The sequence below is a fragment of the Patiria miniata genome, unplaced genomic scaffold (assembly GCF_015706575.1).
Source record: "Patiria miniata isolate m_02_andy unplaced genomic scaffold, ASM1570657v1 HiC_scaffold_16, whole genome shotgun sequence".
In the NCBI taxonomy this organism is placed as follows: Eukaryota; Metazoa; Echinodermata; class Asteroidea; order Valvatida; family Asterinidae; genus Patiria; species Patiria miniata.
Genome location: NW_024037054.1, coordinates 17,135,705 through 17,156,409, shown reverse-complemented (window position 1 = coordinate 17,156,409; position 20,705 = coordinate 17,135,705). Strand labels below are relative to the sequence as shown.

At 41.4% G+C, this 20,705-nt stretch overlaps 2 protein-coding genes across 3 annotated transcripts; one reads left to right on the top strand and one right to left on the bottom strand.

Moving 5' to 3' along the window:
* Positions 1-3,430: 3,430 nt before the first annotated feature.
* LOC119723153 (phosphatidylinositol phosphatase PTPRQ-like) lies at positions 3,431-12,574 on the bottom strand. The gene is made up of 9 exons (XM_038193703.1): positions 12,331-12,574; positions 9,829-10,143; positions 7,894-8,199; positions 7,369-7,475; positions 6,835-7,045; positions 4,988-5,084; positions 4,147-4,396; positions 3,950-3,989; positions 3,431-3,724 (listed from the first exon to the last, which is right to left on the bottom strand). Exons 1-9 carry the CDS (start codon positions 12,398-12,400, stop codon positions 3,600-3,602), a joined length of 1,521 nt encoding a protein of 506 aa, XP_038049631.1. The 5' UTR covers positions 12,401-12,574; the 3' UTR covers positions 3,431-3,599.
* A 190-nt stretch (positions 12,575-12,764) lies between these two features.
* LOC119723154 (integrase/recombinase xerD homolog) lies at positions 12,765-17,707 on the top strand. Of its 2 annotated transcripts, XM_038193705.1 has the most exons (3): positions 12,765-13,304; positions 13,782-14,090; positions 16,104-17,707. In XM_038193705.1, the coding sequence occupies exons 1-3, from the start codon at positions 12,782-12,784 to the stop codon at positions 16,118-16,120; spliced, it is 849 nt and encodes a 282-aa protein (XP_038049633.1). In that variant the 5' UTR covers positions 12,765-12,781; the 3' UTR covers positions 16,121-17,707. The 2 variants fall into 2 exon arrangements, with proteins under 2 accessions (XP_038049633.1, XP_038049632.1); XM_038193704.1 differs by having other exon boundaries at positions 12,900-14,090.
* Positions 17,708-20,705: the final 2,998 nt, after the last annotated feature.

The following is a 20,705-nucleotide window of genomic DNA, read 5'->3' as shown; positions in this document are numbered from 1 at the left end:
GGGTCGGGAACCAGCCTACCCAAATTCGAAATTGTAAAGTAATAATTCAATATATAAACATGGCCCGTTTTTTTGGTCGTTGTCTCATTCAAAAGTGAATAATTTTTGTATTTCTCGAAAAGTAGCAATTTAGAAAAGGTATCACAGGGAATGCACATATGTATCCATTCTTTCCCTGTTTTTCGTGAGCATAATATCTTGCGATTCGACCTATCGAACTTGTAACCTACTTACGGTTATTGCCTTCAACCTAGACGTACGTACAACGTAATTGCTACCATTAATTACAATAATTGCTTAATAATTCACGATTGTTATCGAAACATCAGACCATACTGAACTAGAATGTTGTGGGAGCAACCTTATGGTTAAAAAAAAACACCTCCACTTTTCTCCCGAATTAGGTCACATCAGCGACCGTCCAATGGAAGACTTTCGAGACGTTGGTGGCAGCAAACGTACCAGTCCTTTTTCCATTGTTTGCGTCATATTGAGCATGCACGCTTTGGCTTAAACATGACGTAAAATATTTTAAAAAAGACTGGTTTGTTTGCTGCCACCAACGTCTAAAAAGTCTCCCATTGGTACATGTTTTTCCGGCGCGATGAAAAATCGACAGGTAGTCAAAATCTTAACAGAGAAGAACTGGGTGGAATCGTAATCGACATCAGTGCTGTTCATGCGATTTTTTGGCTGAAGTCTCGCGCACGTTGTGAACAGTTCGAAAGTGTTTAAAATGCCAACTGGCAAATAATTTTCGGATTTGACATAAAATGTCATACAGAACTTCAAACAGAAATAAGATGGAACATTTTCATTAACGGCGGTGTGAAGCCCTCATGTACGAGTTATGGAATGAAACTTACCATAGTCATAAAAAAAGTCAGATGTCATTTACAGTTGGACTCGAATGTATATAATGTGTACATCATGAATATTCTCATATTTTGCGCTACGGTTTCTCGAAAGTATTTCTTGTTAGCAAGACATCTATTTAAAGGTTGTGTGCCTTCACTAAAAAGCGTGATGTCAACAGCCGTTATTTTGCCGTTTGTTAGTTTTTGCATTACAATGGCTTGGTCAGGGGAAGAATTGATGTGAACCATCAGGATAACAAGACTTAAACTAATTGCAATATTGTATCACATGCCATTCGGGGTCAACCGACGATATCACAAAGCACAGTAGGCATGGTTTAACCGCAGTGCTTTGTTGTCGGGTGTGGGTAAGACCTCTTTTGCACATGTATCTCTTTGATACTGCACTCGTAGTTCCAGTCACCAATGAACGCTTTCAGCTTTTTCATCCTGAAAACCTCAGAATTGATAATTAAAGTACTTCTTTAGAAGATAAACCATCCCAATATTTAGCCATGATCTACAGGCAGCCTCTACGCCAAGCAAAATGCGAATTGCGCAGCTGATGAGGTGAACTCCTGATAATTCCTTAATTTTAATAATAGGGGGACAATGAGGCTTAGGTAGACAGTCCAGTGACTCTTTTTGACGCCTACGTACCAGTTCAATAACGTTGAAGATCATACTAGTTCAAAAACGTTGAAGAACATAATCCTGCGCCTCATCGGCTTATTTCGTGACATATTATTTTGTTTATTCTGTGAAATTACATTTTACAAATTATTGTTTTACTGGCCTTACAAATACATTCAAAATGTTAAAGTGTGTTAGTTTACATATATATATGTATTACCATATATAGGCATATAGGCGTAATGAAACTCACCAAAATTAAATTAGGGCAAATGGCTGTACTAATCAAATTTTAGGAGCAAATGGCCAGTGTGATTTTGACGAAATCCCGAAAGTGTCTTTCACTTTAGATATGTACCTTCTTTTTTCAGACTATGCAAGACACAAAAGGGCGCTTTTCAAATGCCGTCAAGTGACGAAAATCAAGCAAGCTTCACATATATGGAAATTATGTAACATAAAATACCACAACCTTTCAATAAAATTAATCCACCAAAACCCCACCAGATTAGCCCTCAAAATTCTCTCGGCAAAAATATTAATATAATATACGAACATGATAGGGAGATAAATAAACATTGTTACGAATGAGAACAACTAGTAAGACTCTTTTCAACAGAACAACATATACATTTAGGTATCTTTTGCAGTCCTTAATACGGTTGTACTTGTTACTCATGCTGTAATAAACATTATACATTATAGTCCTTGTTTGTAACACATGTACAGCGTGAGTAAAATCTATTAAAGCAGCGTTTAATAAAGTTATCGTGAAATACCCGGTAATATAGAATATCCACTGGTAAAAAGCAAAATAATCAGACTACAATGTTATGATTACAATTAATAAGTATCCCGTATTTAGCATCACACAATATTCAAACTGTAAGTCCACGTATTACAATCATACAATAACAATAAAAGTTAAAGCACTATAGGTTAGTAAACTAATTTATTTCCACCGAACTTGGGTCCATGTCAGAATTGTGTATCTCGTTTCTTTGCGAAGATTGACCCTATGTTTAATTCGTAATTCACTTTGCGCCAAATAACTATTATTTTTCATACAGGAAGGGTTTTGATACCCCGTTGCTATTTTAGTAAGTGCTGGTGTCCTCAAGCATAACGAGTAATAGGCCTAGTATTTTAAGTATCGTTTTAAGACGGTAACTTGAGGTTTTTGTCATATGAAACAAAATGATATTCGGTCTCTGAGTTATTAATACGTACTTTCTCCATAATTATTAAGCACAGTGCTTGCGCACCAACAAGGATTTGAATTTCCTGACAGTGGAATAGAAAAGCGTTGTTTGCTGCCCCCATGCGGACCGAAACCTCCAGTATTAATATTAAAATCTGGTTCTCAGACCTGACAATTATTCCCGACGCTCACGTCTAAATTGTGGGTCAGGCAGTCTCCCCGTCGCTAAAAATAAACATGACGACATTGATGGCCCTTTTTCAAAACTCGGTTTCGTTTCCGATTTCGCTTTATCACTTTTAGTTTTTAATGTTCTGATCAAATTTGTAAATAAATCACTTGCTTCGTAATATCATACAGTTATGATAATACAATTTGATGTTTCTGTAAGTGTAAGATAACATTGACTAATGTTGATCTGAAATCTTCAAAATTAGGCACACAAATAGCACTGTTTAGCAGGCGGAGCCGAATGAAGACCGAGTTTTGGAAAATCTCAGTAGCATGACGCAGCAACAAGTTCGCCCATACGATCCGAGTATATTTGATGCACAAAATGGTCGTTGAATTTCAAGTTTTCTAAATGAATGCAATGAATATTAATTATCAGCTCATTAAAAAATAATAATAAGCAATTAGCAGTAAATTAAACCTAGGCCTATATTATACTCGGAAATACTCGGGCGCTATCCAATTGTCGACGAAACGAATTCGGCAAACTTTGGAAATTTTCGGAAAAAGGAGGAATTCCTCCCGTTTTAGTCACGTGACATAAATTGTAATACAATGTATTACCGGGGGCTACCTATTCATCAGGAATAGTCAGAATCTTTTGGTCTGGGAACCAGACTATGAATATTCGCCACAAGATTTTTACCTCTCCTGCGCATGTACTGTATCAACAACAGCTAGTAAAGCCACAACCACAGCATGAACAGCCAAGGCGCGGCCCCAAGAATCCATTGCTGGTGGGCGCTGTGTCCCTTACTAGGGGTGGAGCTTGGAGCAGTAGGAGGAAATTCATAATCACCAGCTACACGGAGAAATAAAAATAAAAACTTGCTTCATGTGCTCATGCAGCAGATCGTTTTGAAATAACTACTTTGCTCTTCTAAACCATAAACCGCGAAAGTTGTTTTAACTTTTTTTCAAACACTGTAAAACAACGTTACTGTTTTAAATTCTACGAAAAATGATGTAAATCTTTGGTTTATTCACTTTGACAAGTAAAACACTTGAAGTAAGAAAAACAACTCACCTGTTACCTTCAGTGTCGCACTCCAACTCACAGACGATCGCTAGAAACACAAATTATAAGGATGGATAATTCTTGTCAGTAAATAACAATATTCCAGTAGCAGAGACAGTGGTGGCGTGCTTCTCGTGTACCATGGGAACCAGGATACACGGTAACAAATTTATCTTTCACAAAGTATATCTAGTTCAAAGACTCACCCAGTCGATAGCGCTCTTGGAGCCAATCCAGATGCGGTACTGCCTTCCGTTCGCCAGGGGCGCGTTCAGGTAGTCGCCGTAGGTCTGCCCGTCTCCCACCACCACGCTGCTCGTGTTTTCTGCCTTGGGTATCTCGGCAGCAATGTAGGCGTGCGGGTTGTCGCTGTAGGTCCGAAAGGCTTTGCCGTCTATCACCACCGGTGACCTTTTGGACCGAGGCGCGTCACTCTCCACGGCAACTAAGTATGACCTGAGCAGCGATGCAACAAGTGTTGTTGAATCGTTCACTAAACCAAAAACCTCAAATTTTAGACAAGATTTTGTTGGATGCCAGAACTGGGAAAACAGTTTCTGGACCATTCGCTTCACCCACTGTCAAATCCAAGGGCATTGGGGTATTTTAGTTTCTTTAAGCTTTCACTGGGATCGATCGTCGGGATCGATCGTTGGGAGCAACGTTTTAATTTTTTCCTCATTTGGGATTGTCATTCTTTGAGAAATTGTTCAATACATTAGGGAAGCATATTCAGAGTTTAACATATTTATCCCAAAGAATTAGTGTAGAGGGTACCTTCTGTCGAAAAAAATATCGCTGTTTGTCATTAGATGTTTACCAGTGCCTAGATTCCGAATGGCGTACACAAAATCGTTAAGGATCTACGTTTGAGAATCGTTATAGCACCATTCGGCCTACAACTATGATTTATTGATATTGTTTTATCTCACAAATTGTCACTCTTTACGCCAGAAAACAGTTTCATGTTGTCAATACGTACGCTCTCGTAGCTTCAGTAAGTTTGGGCGAGAGAATTAATTAAAATTTGACCTTCGAATAACTTACGTCACATAATGGTCATCCGGGTCTTTCAGAGTGATGGTAACGCTCGTTTCATTGGACGTGTACGGGTCAACAACTGGCAGAGATGGTCCTTGGATATCTGTCAAATTAACCAGTCAAATTGAAGGATATTTTTATAAGGTTCGTCCGTTACTTCGCGACATCACAAACTGAAACCACATGTGTTTATGCATAACAGAGTGCATAAGTTAAATGCGTCAGTGACGAATTTTTCTAAAATTACAAGGAAGAGAATGGGCAATATTTTGAGCGCAAGTGGGGCGTTAAAACGATGTGACAAGCCGAAAGAATAATCCCCGCCCCTCTATGTTTTTAACCAATCACACCATTGATTCATGTCCTAAAAAGTTCTACACGCGTTCACCTTCCTATGGCGTTTGCGTACGCAACCTGCAAAGTTGCACTGTATAATTATGGAGAGGCGCACGCAACCTCGTTTCCACGGTACGATCTTGCTGAGCCATGTTGGTTCCATGCATGCCTTGCGCGATCTTAGTGAAGAACGTGCAGGCGCCCATGGAGCAGATACTTACAATGCCCCTTTTCCTTCCCAAACCAAAAAGGTTTTTTGTAAGTTGTATTTTTTTTCAGTTAGCCAAAGGCTTACTGTTTACAATTTCTTAGGTCAATGGATATAGCGAGGCATTATGGGGCCCAACTGGGAAAAACTGCAATAGGACGTTTGCGATATGTGCCCCCCATAATATTCCGTGCCCCCCCCCCCCCCCCTAAAAAAAATCCTAGCTACGCCACTGCCATGGAGTCGAGGCTGAGGCACAAGTAACGTAGCCAATATTATTTTCAACCCCGTTTCAAATAGTAACCGCTTGGTTGCTATGTATATTCATGTGCTCGCTGATTTTTTTTTCCAACTTGTATTACATATTTTAACGTTCATTTTGAATTATAAACTTCATTCCTCCTAAAAAAATCTTCCCTTTTTCATTTTGCTCATAATAATATGCAGAGTATAACTGCATATTGGATAGGTAATTGGATTGTAACAGTATAACTGTACAAAAATGATGTTTTCGGATCTCACGCCGCGACTAATTTAAAGCCATATGCAGGCACTAGGCTAGACTATTCTGTACCTTAAGTTACATGTGCAATATTTTTGAATATGCAAATGATCTAACACCAAGGTGAGAGAGCAGGCAGTGGGAGCGCACTGCTCGAAACCATGAGACCGAGGTTGGGGTGTAATGGTATACAAATATTGAGTGGCTCAGCGTGGAATGGGAGGAATATTATCGCAAGGTAAAATCTGGACTTTTCCATTTCACGAGGCGAAGCCGAGTGAACTGGAAAAGTCCAGATTTTACCGAGCGATAATATTCCTCTTATTTCACAATTTAAAGCCACTCAATATTTGTTTTATATAACTGACATATAGATCCTTGTCATTTGATATATTTGAACTTTTATTTCAATACAAAACTGGAGGAAAATGTATTTCTCGCTTCCAAACCAGCGAAAATGTTTGAACTTAGCGAAAATGTTTGAACCCAACGCTAGCGCTGGCTCTTTGGAACAGTACGCGCTACTATACGCGCAACGCTGAACGCGCACACCAGCATGCATTTGCACACAAATACCGTGTCATAATCCCAACTGTTCAATAGTATTTCCCATTCCCCATGGGCGGATAGTACTTTTTGAGCCGCGGCGTGAATGAGAGCAATAACGAATGTCACGTGATGTGAGTTCCACCAATCAAATGACAAGGATCTGTATGTCGGTTATATAAAAGGGTTTATTCGGGTTATAAAAACAAATCTGCCTGTATGAGTGGAACCCTCCCCCCCCTACGTTTTCAACGTTTTTACCTGACTTTGGCCTGGTGAAGGTATTCAATATAGCTATGCCTCCTGCACCAGTGGATGTCCAGGCCGTGGTGGATAGCTCGTAAAAGGAGCTGGGCTCGAGGTCGTCAAACTTCGTCATGAAAATATCGGGTTCAAGATGGCGAATAACGGTGGCCGAGAGCGGAGGTGTGAAGGACGGGTCGTACGGACGATCGGATGGCCTCAGCGTAATCTGAAGAATAAAACAATGAAATACGAGATCGATATAAAACCTAAAACATGAGAATAAAGGAAGAAATATCCGGGAGAAAATAACCTATCGCGGCAAAATTGCGTCAACGCAGCTTGTGAAATATTGTCCAATTACATGATATACAAATGGACGCGGAACGCGCAAAATCTGAGACAGAACTTAACTTACAAACATTTCATAGAGTTTTTTGAGGGGCGTGGCTAACTCACATACGGCACTGGGTCAATTGCTGAAGATTTAGTGTTTGATAACAATGACTATCCTAAATAAAGTACAGACACATTATAAGGACAGTTTTTTACCGTGTAGTTAGTGATGACACCATTTGGCTGTAGAGGCTCTTCCCATGAACAGGTCACACTTGTCTCCGTTGTTTCGCTAACTTGGAATGCCGCAGGTTTGGTTGGGGCTAAAATTAAATGAAAGTAACACCAATGCCAGATATTCTAGATTTATGTGGCTTGCTACACGCAAGCTAGACTTGAATCAAGCCTGACAAATGCCGAAATCCACAACACGTAGGGCAGAGCTGTTTAGAAGTTTATGATCGGCATGCAGAATCCGCAGGCGTCGCCATGTTTCTTAGCGGGGGAAAACAAACACTTGTAGCTTCTCTATAGGAAGTAAAAGGCGTTGAAAGACAAAAAAGAGGAAGAAAACGGCAGTTCGAGGCGCTTGGGCGCTGTTCAAAAACGTGTACACGTGTCGGCCTGCTCGCAATGTCCATGCCCATAGCGTGCAAAGTCCAAAACACAACGAACGCAGCAATTCAGAAACAGAAAGAAAACACACACAAAAAAATTCAATTGAGCGAAAAATCGACTTACTGTTTTCTTTTGTTCTGACCTCCAACGGTTCACTGAATGGTCCGTCTCCAGCCCGAGATCGAATCGCGACTCGAAACGAGTATAGGTGGAAGGATGAAAGGTCATATATCCATGCAGGTCCATGGGGAACTAATTTGGTAATGGGTGCATTAGTGGGCTGGTCGACACTGGTTAGCTCGTAGTAGAACCCCCTGAAAGCACTGGACCTGGCACCAATGGAACACTCGATGTCGTCCCAAGTGAAGGCTAAAATGGTGCTTGATGAGCTGCCCAGATTCCGGACACCTCTCGGTGGGTCAGTGGGAACTGGAAAGAGCGTTCCGTTAATTAAAAAAAACATTCGCCCCAAAATCGATGATTTATATTCACCTTTCAGCTGTATTCTCTGCACAAAAACAAAAGTCGGTAGAACAAGATAATGCAAGACATTTGCGTGTGGCTAAAATACCACCATGATTGAATCCCAACGTCGTTTTGTGGGCAAGCGCCATGCGTAATCCAAAGGGTTTACCCAAGGTTACTGAAGAAATTGATTAAATGAGAACTGAAAGAAATTGGCCGAACACGTCACCAGTACCAATAAGGCGATGGGTTTGTGCGCCCAAGCACGTGTATCCGTGTGTACCACACCTTCTAGGAAATAGACGGTATATGCACAGCCATTTTTCCACAGTAAACTGATATGCGAGATTTGACCTCAGTGAGGTCATGTTGTGCATCTCTCTATAGGACTGATGACGTCATACGTATGGAGTTTATTCAGGCCCGGATTAAGTGTTTCGTAGGCCCTATATATATAGCACCAGTGTTCCATAGGCCCTAGCTACTCCGGCCTAGGCATCGGCACTAAATTAATGTTGATGCTAATAAGTACAGAGCACTGTACAAATCTGTACAATCCAGAATAAACTGGTATAGGTCCTATAGCTCTCAAGGCATGTAGGCACAATTAGGGCGTCAATAGCTACTCAAAAGTGGGGCTGGTATATACATGTGTATCTTGATCAGAACTAATGCGAGTGGGGGGAGGCTAAACGGCGTGGGGTTCGTGCCCGCTTAAGGGGCTCGAAAAAATGATTTCTACACGCACTGCGTGCGATCTGAGGCAATTTCTGCTCACTTTAACAAATTTCTGGTTTTTGCAAAAGATCATTTAAACATAATTTTCGAGTTCGGAGTCATTGAATCAGCTATTCTGAGCTATTGAATCAAATGTAGGCCACAATTTTGTATTCTGGGACGAAAATAGTCGCCACCCGCGGTCCCCCACCGATCGACGCCCACGTTGGCACCGTGCTTCCAGAACGACAGACGTTATATGTATATAGGGCTAACAAAGTCAAGAATGCCTACATGCTGTACATACAGCGTCAGTTGGTGAAATCGAAAATTCTGAGAGACCCTAAAGCTTTGAAAAACACCGGCAATCGTGGACTTAGGACAAAGGGTTATGGCACAAACAATACGTCCACGATTGACCGATAGTCCACGATTGAAATTCGTGTACAAAAGCAATGAGAGATGTTGCTAAAAAGTTAGTGTACAAACGAAGGAATGAGGATTTCGGACAAAAGAGGTCCTCGATGCCGGTGTTTACAAAGATGGGTGTGTCTGGGTGGGCCTTTGTGTTTTATGGCACGCCGCGGTATGTTCGTAGCCCCCGAATTTTTCGTAGGCCCCGAATTTTTCGTAGGCCCTAGGCACAGTGCCTACTGTGCCTATTGGGTAATCCGGGCCTGGGTTTATTGCCCTCATGAGGCAGCGACACAGCGCTATGAGGTTTCACATATAGCACCCTCGCTGTGGACATGTTTTGTTATTTAAATTCAGGCCGTGTCCAAAACGGGCGTATCACACAGAGGAACAAAGACCTGCCCGCAGGCACTCGGTGAAAGCTCTCCGTTATTTTTGCTTTTACGGAGTCTTGATACTCACCAGCCTCCGGTATAAAGACCGAGACAATGGCCTCCTCTTGCAGACCAGTGCTCGTTGACGCCTCCACGATCACCTGGTATCCGGAATACGGCAGCAGTCCGCCGATGGTGTACGAGGTCTCCGTCACCATCTCCCCGGCAACGACCCGGGTCAGCTCGACGATGTAGCTACACTGAGCCATGTCAAACAGCTCGTAACTGACCCGGTAGAACTGGACGGGGCTGTCCGGAGCCTCCGGAGGTAACCATGTCACCAAGACGTCGCCAGGGGCGTCCTCCACGTTGACGGCGGTCAGATTTTGGACCTGCCCAGTCGCTGTCATAAACAAACAAAAGGTCTCTTTTTTGTGGGGAAGACATTTTCTGGAGGGGCTCCTGATGTGTTTAAAACAAAATAAATGTATGTTTTCGTTCTCCAAATTCTGAGAGGGCATCTGATTTTTTTTCCAGCACATGAAATTAATGTAGTACATCCATAGAGCTGTATTATAAAGAAGTATACATCCCATATCGGTGAATTGACTTATTCCTAATTAAACGTGGTCCCCTCCAGTCTCCTCCATCCGGATTTACGCCATTCACAACTTCCCTCGGGCTTTACAGACCACCACTTGAGTAGCGTATTAAAAGGATACTACATTCTGTCCGTAATCTTTGACATTTCGAAGAAATTTATTGATTAAAGAATTTTGCTTCATTTTGTTTGCATGTTTTCTGCAATGTACCTGGAGTACGGTCCCTTCTGTTCCTCCCTCCAGAAACCTACCTTTGTACCCCCAACCTGGATATTTTGCCATACGCTTCCGGCAGTATCGACAGAGGGTGCCCTCTCCGTTCGTATACATTATTCAGTGTCCAGCACCGAAGAGCATATTGAGCGCATTAGTCGTTTAGTACCGACGTCGGTAGAAATAACTACGGGTAAACCGTTCTGGGGCGGGGGGGGGGGGGCATGCATTTTTTCGACGGCCGCCTCCCACTACACCCCCCCCCCCCATCCATCCGTGGTGTGCAGTGGCTTATGAAGATGGTTATATAATAAATGAAGGATTAATAAGCGATAAAGGTATTTAAATTCCTGTCAATGTACCCTTATTAAGGAGAAGTGATTTTTTTGCGTCCTAAAATAGACAGACACCAGACATTAGGGAGACATTTCAATGTCTCTCTTATGTCTAAACTCGCATGTAGAGGCAACATTTTAGTGTCGCAAATGGGCTAGATCGATTGCTCGTATAAGCCTTTTTGGAGTTCCAACTGCGCATTCATAACCTGTGACAACGCGCATTATTTGTCTCAAATGGCCTTTGACAACATCGCGCCACTGACTTTACAAAAAGGCTGTTTGTGCATTGTGGGTACTGTCAAAGGGCATTTGAGATGAACAATGTGCGTTGTCACAGGTTACGAATGCGCGCAGTTGGAACTCCGAAAAGGCTTATTAAAGTGGTCATTAAAGTTGGAAAAATGTAGTGCACAACCCTATGGAAATGTCACACTAAGGTACCATTTCCCGTAATGTAAATTACCGACGCAATAGTTTTAAGTGTTTATAAGGTATCAGGGCCGTAGCCAGCAGGGTGGAAGGCCGGGGAGGGTCGTTTTTACCATGAAGCGGACCTTTTCATGTCAATTACGCATGGAAATAAACATTTCAGTGTAAAACTCACATCTCAATCGCGAGAAATAGTGGACCCGCTGCCGATTGGGGGACTCCTGACCCCCCCCCCCCTCCACACACACACCCACACACACTACTCCCCCCCCCCCCCGCCCGACTACGGGCCGCGAATTATTTTTTTCCCAAACGAGAAATATCAAAATCAAAAATATCCGACAATATCAAAAGAGGGCGCTCTCTCCCTCTCTCTGCGTTATGCATAGTCATGGCCAGGGCTTTTAGAGAATAAGTTATATAACAAGGAATAATGGTGTTTCAGTCATCGATGATTAGCAGCTGATTCGTGGACTGGTTGGAAGTATATCGGCCGACTGGTGATCCGAGTTTGATCCCAGTGAGCGTTTTTCACTTCTTCTCTCTTTACCTTTGAAATAACTAAAGTGATGAAGGAATATTTCTCAAAAGACGTAAGGCCTATATCTTGGGTTTGTGTTGTGGAGAACAATGCATAAGATATGCATGTAATGGACCAAACAGAAGATGGTAAATGAATATCGTTTGGGAAAACAACAATTCCGAACGGGTTGAGAATAGGGACACACGGTATATGGAAACCTGAACCGCAGGGAAAAACATGCATCTCCCCGACCGCTACCCATGCAATTATAAAATCAATTGGGACTGAGAAGCATTTTAAATGTGGAGACATTTATTTTCACCAAGTCTCTCTGCACTCACTGTCATCATGGAGCTATACATGTACAGCTGTCATATACGTTTTTATGCCTCATGCACTAAATCCATCCGTTATGCACGCTACCCAACGACCTGTGCACAACCATAATGGCCGACACTCTCAATCCAGACATCACAATGGCCTACCTTCAGCTCCCGTCAACGCATGCATCACAAGTACCAGCATCGTCAGTGCTACAGAAATTTCCGACGCCATATTTCTATTTATCTGTAAACACCGTCCTCCCTACGTGCGCAGTGAATTACGGAATACTCGCGTGGATGAGGATAATATGTTAAGTGGAGAACGGAACTTGGTGTGCTCACGAATATAACTGTTAAACACTGATGGGAAACCACAGGCTGTGCGTACAAAATGAGGTTTTTCTCCCTTGACAATAGGAGTGGGAATGGCAATTGTAGTTTTACGTAATTATGCAAAGTAGACACGCATACTCGGGTCTATGTGTTTTACAGAAAAGCAATGAAGCATAAATCTCCTGGTTATGTGACACACCCGTATACGCCACTTCAGGTTAGCTCACTGCCGAGTACACAACTGTTCTATTTATAGTCCTTGCTTATACGTTGCTGTAGAATGTCTACCAAAGAAACCTTGAACACTGAAGCTCTGTTCGAAAAGTTTCAATCGTACTTTGATCAGAAATTCGATTCGATCTCCAACCATAGCAAAAATGACAACGCTTCTATACTAGAGTTAAGAAACAAGATAGAGGCTCAAGATCTCAAGAGATCCGGAAACTCCGCCCAATACGAATTCTGCGGGAAAATTCAAATCCTGACCAACAAAATCAAGTTGTCTCTCTTAGCCAAGGACGACCTCACATCAGCAATAGAAGCCATACAAGAACTTGAGGAGATCACCGCCGATCGAAAACAAAAAATTCAGATCGCAGATTCTAGCAAAGCAGGCTGGATCACGGTACAGCATCTGGAGAAAGGAACTGGCAAGAATCAATTCCCCGAAAAACAGAAGAGGATACTAGCAGCAGAAGAATCGACCCTCAAGGAGCTGGAGAACAGAAAGCGACAGAAGAAAACAACAACTGATCGACAACATAAGGGTTCACTTAGCTCGGCTAATCATAGTCTTTTTCGAGGTATAATATCAGAACAGTTGTTAATGATTTCAATGATACTGCTTCTACCCCCAAAAGATTTTTCTTTGTTTGGTTCACTCTGAGACTAACCCCAATCCCATACTAATAAATCAAATAGAAATGAAATTCTGTATTTCTCTGTTCCGTTTGTTCAAGGGTGTGAAACTGTTTTTCATGCGGATGAGCGCAGCGAAGTAGCATGGAAATGGGTTTTTTCTCCCTTGACAATAGGAGTGGGAATGGCAATTGTAGTTTTACGTAATTATGCAAAGTAGACACGCATACTCGGGTCTATGTGTTTTACAGAAAAGCAATGAAGCATAAATCTCCTGGTTATGTGACACACCCGTTTACGCCACTTCAGGTTAGCTCACTACCGAGTACACAACTGTTCTACTTATAGTCCTTGCTTCCCACCCACCCACCCTTAATCATGAGACACGTTTTGCTTGTTGTATTTTATTTGCCTTCACTCAGGCTTGCCAAATGATTTCTGCTACATCTGCAAGGCACCAGGACATTGGGCACGAGAATGTCCTCTGCATAGACGACAGCACATCCCTTTCGGGAGTAGAGCAAGAGCAAATCCACTCAGTTCCACATACACCAACTACTACTCCAGCGTACCATGGCAAATCCCTCCCATCCACCAGTCACTTCCACTCATTTCACCCGCAGCACACACAGCAGTCATCCCAGCAAAATCGAGCTCCGGTGCTAGCACTTCAATTGGAGCATTCAGCTCGTGTCACACAGATACAAGACAAATTCGACGACGTATTACAGGTAGCTTGCAAATTTGATCAGAATGGCCTTTGTGATCTACCTTCAGATCTTATTCCAGTCAAAGGAAGAATTAAAGAGCATAAACAGTTTTGGGAAAATATCGGCACTTCCAACTTTATCCTTTCAGTAATAGATCACGGTTATAGAATCCCATTTTTAGAACGACCTCCCAGAATGTTCCACAAAAATAACAGATCAGCTTTGCAAGAACATGTATTTGTAACCGAAGCTATCCTAGAATTGCTGAATTCGGGTAGAATTACAGAAAGAGAAGAACCGTCGTACATTGTCAGCCCTTTGTCAGTATCCATTCAAGCATCAAAAAAGAAAAGGTTAATTCTAGATCTAAGTAGATTGAATTTGTTTGTGGAAAAGACACACTTCAAACTTGACGACTGGAAAGTAGGTCTTCAGTTTATGTCCCAAAATGCACATCTAATTAATTTTGATCTAAAGTCGGGATACCACCACATTGACATCGCGAATGAATCGCAACCTTATCTTGGGTTTTCATGGAAATTTGACGATGAGATAAGGTACTTTGAGTTTAATGTACATGTACTCCCCTTTGGGCTCTCTAGCGCTCCGCTAATTTTCACCAAGTTCTTGAAACCACTTTTAACCCATTGGAGGATGAACGGCATATTAATTGCCGTTTATTTGGATGACGGGTTTTGTGTAGTATCCAACATTTGCACTGACCAGTCAACTAATCTAAAACATGCCAAGGACATAGCTTACCACGTCAAATCAGATTTGATTAAAGCTGGTTTTGTATACAATATACAGAAAAGTAATTGGGAACCATCTACAAGTTGCGAATGGTTAGGTATGAAATGGGATACCGTAACTGGAACAATACAGGTACTAGATAGACGTATACAGAAGATAATTACTACTGTGTCAGAGTTAGCACCAATACTCCCTATACGGAAATTACATTCTTTTGTTGGTCAAGTCATATCGTTGGGTCCAGTGGCAGGCAACATTACTAGGCTTATGACTCGTCACTGCCAAATGGCTATTGCAAGTGGTATGCATGAAGACGAAGAGATTGCACTAGACGAATTTTGTAAGTCAGAAATCAACTTTTGGAAAACCCATGTCGCAAACTTAAATGTTCGCTATATTTTCCAGAATTCGACAGTCAATAAGATCATGTGCTGTGATGCCAGTGCTATGGGAGCAGGTTTCATAATGTGTAACGATGTCCACGTAGCTCACAAGCATTGGACAAAAATCGAATCTCTTCAAAGTTCCACTTGGCGGGAATTAAGCACCATCTCTTTCGCCCTCATGTCATTTTTACCTCTGATATCAAATTCCAAAGTCAAATTGTTTACAGATAGCCAATCAGCAGCTCACATTATAGAGGTCGGTAGTATGAAGCTCGAATTACATAAGATCTCGTTGGATATATTCACCATATGTATTCACAATAACATCAGACTAGAGGTACAGTGGATTCCTAGAGCAGCAAACGAGCAAGCTGATTCCATCAGTAAATTAATTGATTTGGATGACTGGGCGATTTCTGAAGAATTCTTTGTCTCTATGGGGCTATGGGGTCCATTTACAGTAGATTGTTTTGCCAATCACTATAACACAAAATTGCCCAAGTTCTTTTCAAGATTTTGGAATCCTGGATGTTCAGAAGTAGATGCCTTCTCGCAAAATTGGGCAACAGAAAATTGCCTCTTAGTGCCACCAGTCTCACTTATCCCTAGCGTTCTTCGTCACTTATTTTTGTGTAAAGGCAAAGGAGTACTTGTGTTCCCTTGGTGGCCCTCCTCCTCCTTTTGGCCTTTACTATGGTCATCATATAAGTCGGGTATCAAACAGTTCATTTCTGTTCCTGGACAGGATAATCTTAAATTAGGACGCAATGAGAATTCCCTCATAGGATCCAATTTATTTAAAAGCAAAGTGGGAGCCGCATACATTGATTTCACTAAAGCTAATACATATGATTGAATTAATAATAAATATTATATTTGTTTTTTTGTGTATTAGATAGTTTTACGACATAGTTTTTGGTCGGAATTTCCTCAGCAAATTCAAGGTTTCATGATGCGCACCTTTCGAGACATGCTGACGGCCAAGGCAGACGGTACTATCACCTCTTACCTTTACAAATGTCGAGAATTCTTCTCGTGGCTTAAAAAGCTGAATCTTCCATTGAAGTTGCCAGTCGGAGAGGAATTCATTGCCACTTTCATTGTCGATAAGGCATCTGTCTCTACATCAGACAGCACCATCATTACATTGGCCTCAGCTATTAAATGGCTACATTCACTAGTCAACTGCAATCCAAATCCTGTAGACACTTCAATAGTGCAAAACGTTGTTGTTAGTCAGAAGCGTAACCTTCACAAACCACCTCGGCAAAAAGAACCGATTTCTTTTGAGATAGTTCAGTCCATCGCACACTTCTTTGGTAACCCTAATTGTAATTTGATGCAGCTTAGAACGGCATGTTATGTTGTCCTGAAATTTACTCTCCTTTTTCGACATGATGAGATGGCTCAAATTAGGGCAAGTCACATACAAATGCTACCTAATGAAGCGGGTTTAAGTATTTTCATTCCTCGATCTAAAACGGATATCTTTAGGGAAGGCAACAGGGCTTACATTTCAGATACGAAAGAATTTTACACTCCTGTTCAAATCCTAAAAAGATACCTAGAGATGTGTAAAAATTATATCGGACAAGACGTTTACATATTCACTCCGCTATCCTTTCATTCAAAATCGAACTCCTACACTCCAGTAGGGAATAGACCTCTGAGTTACACACGATGTAGAGAGATATTTTTAGACGCTTTGAAACAAATTGGAATAACAAATCCCAACAGATTTGGTCTTCACAGTATGCGTTCGGGGGGTGCTTCACACTTAGCTAATCATGATGTGTCTGAAGAGTTAATACAACAACATGGAAGGTGGAAAACTACAGAGGCTAAGAATAGGTACACAATAGAAACATCGAACAACGTCTCCATGTCTCAAAGGTTCTACAGAATATGTAAGCGCTTCTATCCACATGTAAATACTGCATTATCTAATTCAATTAATTTATTTATTATGAAGATGTATCATGTATTATCACTGATCACGTATAATCAGTAATTAAGAAACAAAACTGCCAGATTTCATATCAGAATTCTATGGATGAATGGCCAAGGAGGACAAAGATATGTGAAAGCTAATAATGTGTTACTTTGTATTTAAAATATATCTAATTAGAAATTATTGTTATATGCATGAACGTATTCCTATTAATAATCAAGATGGTTTTCGGACTGAGACGAAAGGGCCAAGAAGGCCATGCTCCATGATTGTACAGGTACCGGATATAATGCAAAGAACTGTGCAGTGCATTTGTATATGTAAAAGAGATCCGGACAGAGTCCGAAGGGCCGAGAGGGCCATGTTCCAAGGTGGAACGAGTGTAAATTATAATTCAAGAAATTATTTTACAGTTTGTACTAATTTAATGGAGATCCGGACAGAGTCCGAAGGGCCGAGAGGGCCATGTTACAAGGTGGAATAAATTCTGTCAATTTAATAATTAACAAGTAATTAACTAATTAAAATCTAATTGCACAGTAAAAAAAATTGTAATCTTACAGACAAACACAAGTGTACTCGTCACTCTGAGACTAACCGCAATCCCATATGCTAATAAATCAAATAGAAATGAAATTCTGTATTTCTCTGTTCCGTTTGTTCAAGGGTGTGAACTGTTTTTCATGCGGATGAGCGCAGCGAAGTAGCATGAAAACGTCAATAATAGCCCCTGCATAAATCACTACTCCATACAATTGTGTACAAACTAAAAAAAAAGAGAGCTGCTTTTTGAAGGTGTACAGACTAAAAAAAAAAAGAGCTGCTTTTTGAGGTGTACAAAAAGCCACTACACACAAGGAGTAGTGATTCTCCTGCCGTGTAGAACTTGTGTAGTGACTTTTTTGTACACGTGTCTATGGGGTAGTGAGTAGTAATTTCATCTCAATCCCGGGACATAGGCCTACCGTTATTTCGTTTTACTGTTTTGGATTTCCTCAAAAACAAAAACAGTAAACGAACCAGTGACTGTTTTTTTTTCGTTTTACAGTTTTGTAAAACGGTCAATCGGTATTGTAACGAAATGTAATCGGCGCTCCATAGTTTTTACATGTTGCCCACCATAGTTATGCGCTATTTTGAGAGGGGGGGGGGGGGTATATAAGGCAGCGTTCGCGCGCATTCTGGCCAGACTGTTTTGGCGCACCGAGAGTGGCAGACTAAGAAAAGCTTTGTTGAGACAGACAGAGCGTTGTGTCGGAGAGTGACCGCAACTAAAGCTTACCGTGAGTGTTGAGCTGCTGTATCGTTAATGTTACACACTCCTTTTCTTTTATAAATAGAAGTGCAATATTGTGGGATGATCCTGTGGTTTACTTGATTAAGTGAAGCTTAATATACTCGTTCGATTGAAGACAGCATATTTGGGTTTATGTTTGTCACCTCTGTGAAGGAATTCTCCATTTGCTTTCGTAGACATATTTGGCAGATGTGGTTAGTGAAGCACTTTTATTGTTGAATTATCGATAAGAAAGTCTCTTTCCCTTGAGGAAATCCTTTCCCTTAAGGAAACCATTTCCTTTTAAGAAACTTATTTTCCCTTACGGAAACCCTTTCCCTAAAGTAAATCCATTCTCTTAAGAAACCTTCTTTCCCTTACGGAAACCCCTTCCCTGCCTCGTGGGAGACGAAGGGTCGAGCTCATCAGGAGGATCGGCATCTGCCTTCGGGAGACCTCGGAGGGTCGTCTGGAGCCTAGGAAACCCCCTTCCTAGAGAAACTCCCTTTCCCTTTAGGAAACCCCTTCCCTTAAGGAAGCCCCTTCCCTTAAGGAAACCCCTTCCCTTAAGGAAACCCTTCCCCTTAAGGAAACCCCCATCTTTTTAAGTACTTACCTTTTGTTGAAGCATTTTTAATAAAGGAACTTCAGTTGTTGCATGGCTGAATAAAGAGACTTCCTGAAGCTTGAGCTTATGTGTCTGGGTCCCACTTAGTGTCTGGTTGGGTAGATTTGTCGTTCGAACAATATAAGGGAAAATTAGTTACGTGCGGCGACAGACAGTCTCCAAACGGATTACCGCCCTAGGACCATCTGGACTGCCGCTCGTCTGGAGGGTTCTTGAGACCGTCACTTCTCGAGAAAATCAAGATCCGCCACAGTATTAAGTCACACACACAAAATAAATTTGTTGTTGTTTTTAATTGTAGAAAGCGTTAAACGGTTAGTTGCTTTATTTTTAGAGTGTTGTTTTACAAAATCATGACAATGACAAAACGGTCAATAGTCTTGCCGACCATTTTTTGATTTAGGTTCGGCAACTATAGTCCAGCGGATATGTGACAAAATATCGATGAATTGTGCACTTTTGCATAAAAGCGTGAAACTTGGCACAGATGTTTATATTCATGCGAGAAAATGTTTTAGATGTGGAGCCATCGCAAATTTACCCTTTTAGGGGCGTGGCATCAATTTAAAAAGGGGGGGGGGACTTATCGTGCCCGCAGTTAAAACGGTTGTTTCCACTTGTCACAAAAGAGAATCTTCACAAAGACATAATTATATAGATTATTAGTGTTTTCCAGATTCGGAGCCACCACAAAAGTACCTTTTTAGGGGCGTGGCAGCCATTAAAAGAAAAGGGGGGTTTAATTATTATGCCCACTTTGGAAAACATTGTGCCCATATTTCATGAACGAATAAAACGTCCCACAGACGTTTATATTCATGAGAAAAAAAATTCCAGATGTGGAGCCATCTTGAACACACCCTTTTAGGGGCGTGGCAACCATATAGGAAAAAAAAGGGGGCGGGGTTTTCATTATGCCCACCCTGGAAATATTGTTCCCACACTCATAGAGAAATGGAACTTTTCACAGACATTGACATTCATGATAAAAACAATTCCAGATGTAGAGCCATCGCGAACACACCCTTTTAGGGGCGTGGCAACCATATCAGAAAAAGGGGGGGCGGGGTTTTCATTATGCCCACCCTGGAAATATTGTTCCCACATTCATAGAGAAATGGAACTTTTCACAGACATTGACATTCATGATAAAAACAATTCCAGATGTAGAGCCATCGCGAACACACCCTTTTAGGGGCGTGGCAGCCATATTGAAAAAAGGGGGCGGGGTTCTCATTATGCCCAACATGGGAAAAATGTGCCCACATCTCATAAATGAATGAAGCTAATTTCCACAGACATTAATACTCAAGAGAAAAAAGCACACGTGGAGCCATCGTAAACACACCCTTTTAGGGGCGTGGCAGCCATAATAAAATGGGGGGGGGTAGTCATGATGCCCCTATAAAAGAAAGTTGTGCCTACCTTTCATAAATGGATTAAATTCCACTCGGACAATACATTCATAAAAATCTTTTAATTTTTAATGTGAGGCCATCACAAACCTACCCTTTTAGAGGTGCGGCATCCATTTTTAAAAGGGGGGGGTACTCAATATGCACAACGTGGAAAATTTGACCGCGTTTCATATAATAAAATCCACCTCAGATAGCTGTTTAATGTGTTGGAGTAGGGCTGCCTT